At 38.2% G+C, this 12,740-nt stretch overlaps 1 protein-coding gene across 5 annotated transcripts in view; it reads right to left on the bottom strand.

The window, feature by feature from the left end:
* Nucleotides 1-822: 822 nt before the first annotated feature.
* card11 (caspase recruitment domain family, member 11) overlaps nt 823-12,740 on the bottom strand; it is a 33,692-nt gene continuing 21,774 nt past the window's right edge. Inside the window, exons 9-24 of one of the 5 annotated variants that reach the window (XM_056753062.1) lie at nt 12,473-12,631; nt 12,335-12,386; nt 12,017-12,141; nt 11,824-11,924; nt 11,538-11,590; nt 11,309-11,444; nt 10,318-10,516; nt 10,115-10,241; nt 9,538-9,778; nt 9,253-9,337; nt 7,474-7,569; nt 7,266-7,386; nt 6,926-7,105; nt 6,408-6,532; nt 5,077-5,192; nt 823-2,839 (exon numbers count right to left, since the gene is read on the bottom strand). In XM_056753062.1, coding sequence (XP_056609040.1) covers nt 2,635-2,839; nt 5,077-5,192; nt 6,408-6,532; nt 6,926-7,105; nt 7,266-7,386; nt 7,474-7,569; nt 9,253-9,337; nt 9,538-9,778; nt 10,115-10,241; nt 10,318-10,516; nt 11,309-11,444; nt 11,538-11,590; nt 11,824-11,924; nt 12,017-12,141; nt 12,335-12,386; nt 12,473-12,631 — 2,121 coding nt within the window. In that variant the 3' untranslated portion in view covers nt 823-2,634. The remainder of the gene's footprint in view (nt 2,840-5,076; nt 5,193-6,407; nt 6,533-6,925; nt 7,106-7,265; nt 7,387-7,473; nt 7,570-9,252; nt 9,338-9,537; nt 9,779-10,114; nt 10,242-10,317; nt 10,517-11,308; nt 11,445-11,537; nt 11,591-11,823; nt 11,925-12,016; nt 12,142-12,334; nt 12,387-12,472; nt 12,632-12,740) is intronic. The other 4 variants (XM_056753066.1, XM_056753063.1, XM_056753064.1 and 1 more) reach the window with 4 other exon arrangements.

The following is a 12,740-nucleotide window of genomic DNA, read 5'->3' as shown; positions in this document are numbered from 1 at the left end:
ATCAGCTGTATGAGAGAGGCACTCAATGAAAAAAATAAATAGGTTGCAGAGCATCTTTGAGCGGTTGTTGCGTATGGCAGGCTATTTAAAACGGTGGTTTTAAATAGCTGGATGATGATAAGGAATCCAAATCATTTGTTTACTTTCTTTCGTTATACTATCGAGTGCATGGGTCACTCACATCAGTATAGCGCACTGCCACAAGCCAATATTGTTTGCTCGAGACATTTCAAACATAATGCATTTGCATTCATGTGCAAATGACATTTTCCTATCTAACTTCCCCGTTTTCAACTTCATGCATTGATCTTAAAAGCAGTAAACAATGTGACGTATTTTAAACAAGTAAGGAGTATAGTGCTGCAAAATAAAAAGTGCCAATCACACAAGAAAGTATCAACCATTTAAACTAACTTAAATAAAAACGTATTAATTTAAATGAGCACAAAATGCATTATATTACATGCTTTGTGTTTTAGTTAACAGACAGAGATACGAGACTGTTCTGAGTTGTATTTACAATCACAGTGGAAAGTTAATTTACCGTCAGAGTTGTTGTCTGCAAGTGAACAACTCAGAAAAGGAACCACTACCACCACATAAAAACGATGTCTGCAGCAACTGAAATTTCCACTGCGCAGCTCATGACAAACACTGTCCAGGATTTCTCTTCATATCAAAGTCTTTGACGGTTTTTCATTTTTCACTGCAACTGCAAAAATGTGTCACTTTCTTTCTAAAGCACAGCATGCATGATTCTACAACAAATGTAGTTTTAACACCAATCTCAGCTCCATGCATCAAATTACAGACAACAAATGCTGCGGCTCACAATCATTTATTATATAAAACACACCATGCAGCTACATAAAATACATTCCCCTGTCTTTTACAAAACAACATATGTATATAAAAAAGAAAACTACTCTGTAGGGATCTATTACATCAGCTTTTTTGGGAGGGGACTGGGACAATGAAGATACTGTTATCAATAATTCTACATTGACAAGTTCATAGGCAGTATATTTGAAGGGCAAATGAATACTGAAATATTGATGTTTATAAGGGGCTCTATAGTTCAATCCACAGTCTGATACAGTAAATGACCCTGCGGATATCGTCAACCCGGTTTTAGCGGCAACAACTTCAAAAAACGTAATGTGGCCCAAACTTAACTTCCAGTAGACCTCTTACCATTAACTGTTGAGTAGTTCTAACGTCATTTAATACTGTTGATATACGAATTAACTATATACGATATGAATAACTATAAATTGTTATATTAACCAAACATATAGACCTGAAGTTAGCGTTGGGCCAATGCGTCCAATATTATATACATCTGCATATATTTGCATCAACCGGGATGACATGCTACACTTACGCAGTTATTCTATATCTATGGAATATTCAGACTTATCAGAAATAGCAGAAACAAACATTATGCTTATAAAATCCTCTTGAGACGGTGAATGCATGCTTACAGAACAATTAATGGGAGCTTAAAAGAAACCTATATGGGACTCCAATATAATTCATATTAAAAATAAAGCTTTACAACAAGGGTCTCCAACCCTGCTCCCGGTGAGCTGAAGATTTCGGCTCCAACCCCAACTAATGATAATGCTTGGTAATTCAGACAGGTGGGCTGAAGCAGGGTTGGACAGGAAGTTTGAAAGATGGTAGCTCACCAGGAGCAGGGTTGGAGATCCCTGCTTTACAAGATGGAAATTACAGTAGTAAGCTCAAATGTAAAAAAAAGGTTTCGTATTTAATGCCGTTAAATTATAGCAATGGTTCTCAAACTGTTCCGTCGTAAGGCCCCCCTTTTGTGGGTCGCATTGCTTTGTGGCCACCCCAAATAAAGACTTATGATCTTAAACTTAGAATTGTAATTAGAACAGTGACATATACAATGATGGAACTTCAATTCTTTTGGTTCATGGTATTATTTTTATGATGTTTGATTGCACAAAACTTTTTATTCAAAAAACTGTGCCCCCCGGACCTATCTTAGGCCCTGCAGGGAACCACAGTTTCAGAACCCTTGAATTATAGTATGCCGCATTTGGAACCCTGGGAAGTACATAGCAGTGAAAACAGACCCAGCAATAAGACTCTATATGGAAAAAAACACATTCTTAGCAACATACGGTGGGCTTATATTAAAATAAATATAAGTAGCACATGAGTAAACATAATATATGACAAATATTATTCGAATATTTACCGTGGCTATTGTATCCTGCTACAATAAAAGCATCGGATTTAATTTACAGTTATTTACATAAATTGGGGGTTATAAACACAATAGAAGCAAGATGCAGTGGGCAGGGAAATACTATTACGGAGTATCTCAGGTGGGGAGTAGGAAGGATAACTATTGGAAGGTTGTATTGACAAAGGCTTTGCTTCAGGAGAATAACGGATAAGAAGCTTTCAGGGTGAGAACCTTTCCACCGTTTACTGTACTATGAATACCGCACATGGTACAATGCCTCATCCACGTTTTTGTACCGCAGACAGAAACACAGTTTGTCAATCTGTTGCCTTTGACAGTCACTTCCTGTTTTTGCGTTGCAGAAATACCGTGTATCCTTATCTCGTGATCCTCATTTGGTTACAACAGGCCATCTAGAGTAGATCCTGCTCGACCCAGACCGTCTTCTTCTGCTCATCAAAAATCTTGTCCTTGATGAGTTTAAGAAGGTCCTCCACTCCATTCCAAGAGTCCGGCTCCACGCTAGCATACAAGCAGGGCAGAATCTCCAGCTCTTTTTCTTTTGAACGGCACATCTTGAGAAACTCCTCATCAGAGTCCACTTTAAGCGGCAACTTTCTGCTTGAAGGAAAACAATATATTAAACAGGACTGTCAAATGATTAATCTCGATTAATCGCATCCAGAATAAAAGTTTGTGTCCACAGAAAATACAGAAGTGCTCAAATTTGTTGGTACCCCTCCACAAAAAAATGAAGAATGCACAATTTTCCCTGAAATAACTTGAAACTGACAAAAGTAATTGGCATCCACCATTGTTTATTCCATTTTGAATAGAAATCAGACTTTGCTTTTGATTTTTTATTCGACTTAATATTGTAAATAATAAAACAAATGAAAATGTCATGGACAAAAATGACGGGACCCCTAACCTAATATTTTGTTGCACAACCTTCACTGCAAGCAAACGTTTTCTGTAGCTCTCAGTGACACTTCTACACCTGTTAACAGGTAGTTTGGTCCACTCCTCCGGAGAAAACTGCTCCAGCTGTCTCAAGTTTGATAGGTGCCTTCTCTAGACTGCAAGTTTCAGCTCTTTCCATAAATGTTCGATAGGATTCAGATAAGGACTCATAGAAGGTCACTTCAGAATAGTCCAATGTTTTGTTCTTATCCATTCTTGGGTGATTTAAGCCATGTGTTTTGGGTCATTATCCTGTTGGAGGACCCATGACCTGCGACTTGCTTCAGATTGGCTTGATAGTCCTTAGATTTCATTGTGCCCTGCACATATTCAAGGCACCCTGTGCCGGACGCAGCAAAGCAGCAGCAAAACATAACAGAGCCTCCTCCATGTTTCACTGTATGTACGGTGTTCACTTCTTTGAAAGCTTGATTTTTTCGTCTATGAACATAGAGCTGATGTAACTTGGCAAAAAGCTTCAATTTTGTCTCATCTTTCCAAAGGACTTTCAGCCAGAAGGATTGTGGCTTGTCAATATGAATTTTATCAAATTCCAGTCTGGCTTTTTAATGTTTTTCTTTCAAAAATGGAGTCCTCCTGGGTCTTCTTCTTGTTCAAAAAGTGACGGATGGTGCGATCAGAAACTGACGTTCCTTCACCTTGGAGTTCAGCTTGTATCTCCTTGGCAGTTATCCTTGGTTCTTTTTCTACCATTCGCACTATCCTTCTGTTTGATCTGGGGTCGATTTTCTTGTTGAGGCCGCGCCCAGGGCTTCAATTCCATGGACCTTAAACCTCTTAATAATATTTGGAACTGTTGTCACAGGAACACCGAGCTGCTTTGAGATGGTCTTGTATATCTTTATCTTTACCATGCTTGTCTATTATTTTCTTTCTGAGCTCCTCAGACAACTCTATCCTTTGCTTCCTCTGGTCCATGTTCAGTGTGGTGCACACAATGATACCAAACAGCACGATGACTACTTTATGTTTAAATAGGAAGAATAACTGATTACTAGATTGGATACATGTGTGATACCAATAAAAGGAACTAATTCTTTGAAATATCAGTATAATCCGATTACGTATTATCTTTTCTAAGGGGTACCAACAAATGTGTTCAGGCCATTTAAGAATATCTTTGTAGAATAAGCAAAAATTCATCTCTTTCCACAGCTTCTTTGCTTTATTCTTTGACATACCAAAGGCACGCAAGTATTAATGACAATAGCTTTTAATTTTGTCACGATCTCAGTTGGTGTTCCCCTGTCATTTTGGACTTTTAGGTTATTTCCTCTTTGCGTACCATGTTTGTAGTCTTTTGTAGTTTTTCGTGTTAATTAGTTTCATGTTCCTGTTCAGTTCTTGGATTACATTGGTTTGTTTGTTTGTGTCTTTGTTTATGTCATTAAATTCAATACTGCACGTGGATCAAGTCTCTGTCTGGTTCCTCAGCATTACAAATTTCATCTCTCTTCAGGAGGAATGAAGCATTATTTCAAAAAGCTGTAAGGGTACCAATAAATTCGAGCACGTCTGTCTACGGTGCATATTCATTTTCTATTATAAACACATACACATACATATTTAGGGAATATTAACATGTGCTTATTTATATTCATCATATATAAATGTTTATCATTTTTTTTACAGTTTCTTTAACATATGTGTATGTTTATAAATACAAAATGAAACGTCACATTACACAGACATATATTATGTAAACAAAACTTTTATTCTGGATGTGTCTAATCTCGATTAAAACAACCCTAATATAAAGCTATGGTGGTATTATTTGAGCTTGAACAAAGATTTAAAGATGAACTTTGTGCATTTTGAGGTCTATTCAGTTTTGCAAGACAGATATAAAAAGACTTGTGAAGACTGCTTGCCTTAGTTTTTTGATGTTCTTATCGCAGATTTTAATGAAGATGACAATGGGGTAGATTTCTCTCCTCAGCAGGTCTTTCACACAGCTCAGATCAGCTTCCAGTAAACAGTGCTTATTCTAAAACCAAATAAAGACCAAATATCATTCACATTGTTCCTGATTTAAAATGAGTTACATATTTGCGATTTAAACAAGAAACAAATATCTCTGCTTGTTGATGTTAAGAAGTCACCCAGCGATTGCACACCTCTGAAATGTGTGAGATATGCAATGGAAAATTCGAGTCACCTTCTGACACATTATGGAGTGAAAAACAATACGCAGCCTAAAGTTAACCACCTGATGAAACCTAACATTCAGTCACAGCAAACATTAGACACCAGCCGCTATCTTTCTCCTACGCCGCTTCCCCTTTCAGTTGCGGCACAGACTTGAGAGCTTTGCAGCGCTCTCTATACACTGCCATAGAAAGGCAGTGTCTTAATTTCGATTCCTTTTCTCTATGAGTATCCATTCTCTGTGGAGAGGATGTGAGTGAGTGGAGATCTCTGAATTAGAGTCTGAGTACAACTGCTGAAACTCCTGCCGATATGGTCACCAATACATTCTGTGCCAACCGACCACATATTGAATAGTCCTTTTGCACACTTATAACTCAGGGTCATTTTTAAACCCGGCTAAATGTAATCCTGGAATACTGTGTTAAATTTACTGTGGGATTCATACTGTATATATTTGGCACCACACTGGGATGGTAACCCTCTGTGAGCGTTTAAATCATGTTTAATCCAGCATTAAAGAGACAGTTCACCCAAAAATGAAACTAATGTCATTTGCTCACCCTTGAGTTGTGCCAAATCTCTATACATTTCTTAGTTCTGAAGAAGATAGAAAAAGATATTTGGAAGAATGCTTGTAACCGAACAGCTCTTGGCCACCATTGACGACCACAGTTTGAAAAATGACAATGGTAGTCAATGGTGCCCCAAAACTGTTTGCTTTCCAACATGCTTCGAAATATTTTTATTTTGTGATCAACGGAACAAATACATTTATACAGATTTTCAACAAAAAGACAGATTTTTCATTTTTGGGTGAACTGTTCCTTTAACACGTGGGTACTTCATGTTAGTGTGTCTCTGGAAAGGGTTAAGCACTTACAGTACGAGGAGGAAGCTCTTTTAAATGAGACTCGATACTTCTTGGCATAGCAGCGAATACATACAAATCTGACAACCCTCCCGAGTAAGTAGAAGAAATGACAGCACTTAAGAGCTAAAACATAATTTAGCTATTATTAAATTCTTTTGAAAAGAACATTTATTACTGTACCTTGCAAGCGACCGCTTCGATATTTTCTGGGGTGACGCATTCAAATGTGCCCGTTTGCTTTTCTTTGGAATAAATGATGGGCTCCATCTTCTGTTTCATGAGGAATTCATCTTTTGTCAGAACGTCTGGAAAGTAGAATTGATAGTGCTTGGTTCAAGCCAAACAATGCTTACGTACAGGTATGAGATCTGTGAGGAATTGATGATTCTGAATCAAGCTCCAAGTTAACATTTCATTTATTATAACAAAACTCTGTAACCAGATAAATATTAGCAAGATCTGCTGACTAATAATTGAAGGCACATTTCACCTCATTCTGTAATGCAAACGTTCATTAAAATCGTACAGTTACATTTGTTTACCAATACAAACTCCTATCCTAGTTTATTAAGATATATAACAGAAATATTTCCCACAAGCCTGTATTTAAACGTACTGAGTAAGTTGCTATAAAAGTTATAAGATCTACATGTGTACTACATACATGCAACACAAAGTTTAACATAAACAGCTTTTACCTGGTTTGCAGATGTTGAATTCCATAGCACCTCCAAGATTGAGAAACTTTTGGACGATGGTCTTGGCCAAGATGTTGGGCGTGAAGAAGACGGGCCTTTTCCGCTGGCATGTGTGTGGGGTCACTAGACTATACGGTATGAGGTTCAAGCTCTTATTTAAGTCGCTCTCTGGGTCCGAGTCTGAAAGAACAGAACAGCACATTGTTCAGCAGTTTAACGCAATACGTCAAATGTAATTCGCCTTTTAGCACTGGCAGTAGGCATGAGAGACAGTGTGATTAAGAAAGTATGACATTGACCGCAACGACTTCCCAGAAATAGATGAGGTGGGGTTTCTTACCCTCAGGCCTCAGCGTTTCAAAACCCGGTCTGGAGACAGATGATGAATTTCCTCCATTGACAATACGGACACGCTCGCTGCTGTTCATCCTCTTGTACTTGTTATCAGCCCTGCTGACAAACTGACACCAGAGATCTCTATTAATCTCAGCAGGGTTCCTGCCGCAGGAGCGCTGAGGTGCTGTGAGAAACTCTGAGAGATGTGTTACCTGTAATATCTGACAGATGAAGATGCTGGCTCTGGACAGCCGGGGATTGGACTTGGGGTCCGGTGATGGTGTGGGTTCCTCAGGCTGGAGAGTGCTCTGGGTGAAGTGAGAGGAAGAGAGATGATCATTAAAGATGACATCTTTGGCACTTTTATAGTCAAATCATGATGTAGAGTTACATTAAATATGCAAAATTCCTTTGTGATACAAAAAGTCATTCATTACAGACTGTACTGTCAGTATAACAATATGAGTGGAAGTAAAACTGGAAACTTTGCATTCATCTTAATGACACGTTAATGAGACACTTTGCTAAATATGAAATCATGTTTTTTGAAGAAACGAAATCTGTTTATATACAGAAATGGAAAAATAAGAAACCATTAAAAAATTGGTTTAAGCTTTTCTGAGTTTACTATGTGTTTAGGGAAACGGGTTCTTTTTGTTTCATTCTGTGAACTACGAACAATAATTCACCCAGATTTCGAATAAAAATATTTGCATTTATGAAATGAAAATGAAAACTGGAGAAACAGCTAAAATCAGAAATGATGCTCTCTATTTTTTTCATACCTTAAATACTGCAAAGCAAACAAGTTCATATTCACTTTAAGTAATAAAACAGTAATATTTGTACATGTAATTAGTTTAAAAAATATATTTTTATATGAAAACCTTGATTTTCATTACAGTTTTCATGTGTCTTGTCACGCTGTCAGTCTTTCACATTAATGTTGGATGACTTTATGTCACTCCTGAGGTTGGATTTTGTTGAAATTCAACAGACACTGGACTGGAATGGCCACAATACTAATAGAAATGCTGAATAAATTACATTTTCTCTTATTTTGTTCTGCGGCTGTATTAACATAAATAAACAATTGGACTAATTGTCTATGACCATTCATTACAAATCAATGTCCATTCAGCAACTTAGAAATGTCTAAAACACAACTATGATTTACATACAGTCTGTCAGTGTTACTAAAAATATTGCGTTAAAAGGTCAAAGAAAGTTAAAAACGGTTATGCAAACTTAAATTACGGCCCAATGATGCATGAACAACACGGAATAACATTATAGGTGGATCACAGTAATTATGGAATACACCTGTTACATAAGGCTCATTGTATAACTTGTTATATAACTGGGCAATTCCATGCAAATGTCAACTTTACCAAGACAAAAATACACTTACCGATAGTTTTCATGTCAATCTTTGGAAGTTTAAATACCCATGTGTGACCTCTCTTAAAGGGATAGTTTACCCAAAATGAAATTTCTGTCATCATTTACTCACCCACTTGAACATTTAAACTTATGACTGTCTTCTGAAGAACACAACGATAATGTTTCAAAGAATGTTAGTAAGGAAAAAGCGTTGGTCCCCATTGACTTCTATTGTATGGACACAAGTCCAATGCAAGTCAATGAGACCAACTGTTACTAACATTCTTCAAAATATCTTCGTTTGTGTTCTGCTCAAGAATGAAAGTCATACAGGTTTGAAATGACAAGAGGGTGAGAAATGATAGCAGAAATTTCATTTTTGGGTGAACTATCCATGAACGTTTAAAAAAAAAAAGATATATAGAAGTCAGGTAAGCACATCCAGATCTGTCACATCCACAAAGGTCCATATTACACATAACTGAGCACAAATGAAAATAATATATTTCAAGTTTTGACCTCTAAATGTCAACTCTGGAATTATTTACCAAACTATTAACCTGCATTCATGCTCTACCCAGTTTTGTTAATGATGTAATGGAACTGACCCGCAGCCCACGGAAAGCATCAATCTCCTCTCGAGCTCCTCGACACATCAGCTTCTGTATCTTCACCAGGAGAAGCTGTTGGGCTCTGGGGAGGAGGTGACGGTCAAGTTTACTTAACAGCTCTTTATGAAAACTGACAGACACAAACACCCCCACACTCACCTCCATACTCACAAATAACCTGACAGATCTGTTTATACATGCCCAAGTGCTGCTCATTTGTGTTTGATTGAAAACTATAGTGTTGCTAGAGACACCATAAAGTCGCTCTAGTCAGTTTTTTACCTGGAATAACTTGGTATAGTGCCCCTCTCCAGGTCTTTGTTGGTAAAAGGGTCTACACGGGCACACAGCCACTCGCACCTGCCCTGGTGCATGGTGTCCAACACGTGAAGAACCTCATCGCATCGTACGTTCAAAGAGCAGCTGTCCAGCTGGCTGGAGATGTTCAGATTGAGACGGATGTAGAAGGAGTCTCCCGACACCACCGTGCCATCATCAATATCCTTCACAAGTCGCCTGTAGCCTGGAAATAAAAAAGTGGGGTCAGTGACCTTCTGTGACCCACTAAACAGCAGATAGGATGCCATTCTTTTCACAGCCGAGACTTCAATGGGCGTGTAATGGCTGTATCTCTGGTACTGGATACAGTCCAGCCGAGTGAAATCTTTGTGAGAGAGAAAGACACGGTCTCAGGCCTGGAGATAGACTACCTCACACCAAACAGACGAGCAGAACATTGATTCAGACAGCGCCGTGGGCTAAAAGACCAAAGCCCAGGTTTTCTTTAGAGCTTGTATATGTAATAAGTCTCCACCTTGGGGATTTTTTTCTTGAAAGAAGCCACTTTCTGTGCACTCACCATCATTGTTTAACTTGTAATGGAGATGCACTTGTCCGGTACATCTCTGCAGGGTCCAGTGGGCTTCCTCCTTGGTGCTTGTGTCTAAAGCCACGCTCTGGGCTTCTCCGTGCACACTGCCTTCCAGCTAGAGGAGAATCAAACCGAAGTGATTAGGTTTTGGGGTTATTTTGATTGTGGAACGCTGCAGGATCCAGCCTCACCATTAAAAGATGGTGGCCGACTAGTACCCCGGCCCGTTCTGCATTAGAGCCAGGCAGGACAGAGTTGACAAAGATGCCACTATCGTTTCCACCAATCAGATCGATTTGTGTTAGAAGGTTTTCTCCTGAGAGAGAGAGGCTCTGCACAGGCCGAAATGAGCTGCGTGGTGGACCTGAAGTCAAGGAAGGACGAAACGGTCTGGAAAAAGAAAATGAACACAGTTATATATGGAAGGTTCTTTTAATAATATTATCAAAAGGGAAAAGGGAACTTAAGAAATAATATGCAAAAAAGTCATATGGACTTTTTTATGGTCCTGTTTTTAAAAAACGTGACGATTGTTTAAAGGGGTATTTCACCCAGAAATGAACATTTTGTCATCATTTACTCCCCTCCGAGTTGTTCCAGATCTGTTTAAATATATTTGTTCTGATGAACACAGAGAACGATATTTGGAAGAATGCTTATAGTCAGACAGATCTCGCCCCCCATTGTTGAACACGAAAGAAGATATTTTGAAGAATGTAGGACAGCAAACAGTTCTGGGGCACTTTCGACTACCATTGCATTTTTTTCCTACTATGGCACTCAATGTGGGGGCGGGATATTTTTGGTTATACTGCTCATTCAATCGTAAACGAAGACTTCATGTCACCACACCCTTTTTTATAACATCTTACAACTGAGTAAATCCAAACTTATTGAAAAAACGAACACTTGGACATACATCAACACAAGATAAATCTAACTAAAATAATAGAAAACTTCTTTGGATAAAATAATATATCTGAAGTGTAATTGGATTTTATAGTTTGGCTCCTATCCTATTTGATTACATGAAGAGGGCGGGGCTTATGGCCTGTACTGCAGCCATTTTTGGGTGAACTATCCCTTTAAGATTCTTTTTTAAGTGTCACACAACAAAACATTTTCATGTTATCTTCTCCTTTCAACAATATACTATCAAGATCAAAAATATAAGACCAAAACCTCTCTAAAGAGAATTGCCTGAAGATGTTATTGACTTGCTCCAGATCATAGCAGTCTATTGTCTCAGACTGGTGGGATGATGATGATGAGTGGATGGACGAAGGCCCGTAGGAGGATATTTCTAAATCATGGTCATCTACAGCAAACAATCAAACAAGTTTCATGAATACACTTTACATGCATGAATCAGATACAGAGTGGGTGAAATAAGTCATTTGCATGTTTATACCCATATCTGCGTTGTCTCCGCTGTCTGTATCTACGGTGTCTGAATGATGAAAACTAAAAGAAATACTGGACATTACAATTTGCCACTAACAAGCCCGGTCTCGATTTTACAATATGAATTTAATAGTTTGTACCAGTAACACTAAATGTAGTACTATGCTATTGTAATTTGCGTCACAAATTTTAAACAGTACATGTTTAATAATTTGCTATTAATGAATTTATTAATACTAATTCAATTGAAATTACACTGCGTGTACATCATACAGAGCTGTGTTTTTCATTACCACTTTAACGGAGCGCTTGGAGTCTCCTTGATCCTTCTGACAATAGAGTGATGGTCCGGAGGCTCAGGTGCGGTGGACAATATGCTGTCATTACGGAAACGCTAAGAGACGAACGCACAAACGAATCGTTTGTCAACACATTAAAGCTGCATGGAGAGCTAAACAAATGAGATAAAAATAAACAGAATCATACATTTTTATTGGAGAGCTCTGCAACGTAACTGAGTGTGATAGGAGAACTAATGATGCTGCTATTGGCAGGACTTGTGTTGTCAGTGACCGAAGGTTCTGACGGATATCCATTGGTGAAGGGCACTGCTGTATGATATAAGACAAAAGAGAATGAAAACCCGAGTTGAAAGCAGTCAGAGTTTTTCATGTTATACATTATTTTTAAGCAAACCCCTTAAGGGCAAAATTTGGCAAACGTTATTGAAATGCATGTGATATGATTATGTGCTACATTTGCAGCACACCGTTCTGGCTGTCAGAGCTCTAACAAACATTTTACCTGGGAACTGCAGACTTCTTAGTGCTGTATTTGGAGATTTTGTTATGCCAACCTAAAACAAATAGGAATGAGAATGTCTCTTTTGCACAAGACCTGAACCCTGTGCAATATAAAGTATGCGATAGAAAGCGGTTTTACATTTCGGCTCACTTTTTTGATGTTATATCTACGTGTGAATTTAATGTGTTCTTGATCATCGACAGTCTCTTCTCCAGAATCCTCCGAAGGTCCTCCGGTGTTTGGGTCAGACTGTGATATGAGATGAGCCATGTTCGTAGTAATGTCTCGTGGCAAACTCTAAATGAAAAACATGAAACAAATTTAGAAAAACAAATCAATCTTATTGATATAACTTATACACACTGCTGGGTTTTTTTCAACACGACGTTCGATCGAAAAGGGACAC

This window comes from Triplophysa dalaica, chromosome 7 (assembly GCF_015846415.1).
Source record: "Triplophysa dalaica isolate WHDGS20190420 chromosome 7, ASM1584641v1, whole genome shotgun sequence".
Lineage (NCBI taxonomy): Eukaryota > Metazoa > Chordata > Actinopteri > Cypriniformes > Nemacheilidae > Triplophysa > Triplophysa dalaica.
The sequence above is the reverse complement of the archived record's forward strand: the minus strand, read 5'-3'. Positions and strand labels throughout refer to the sequence as shown.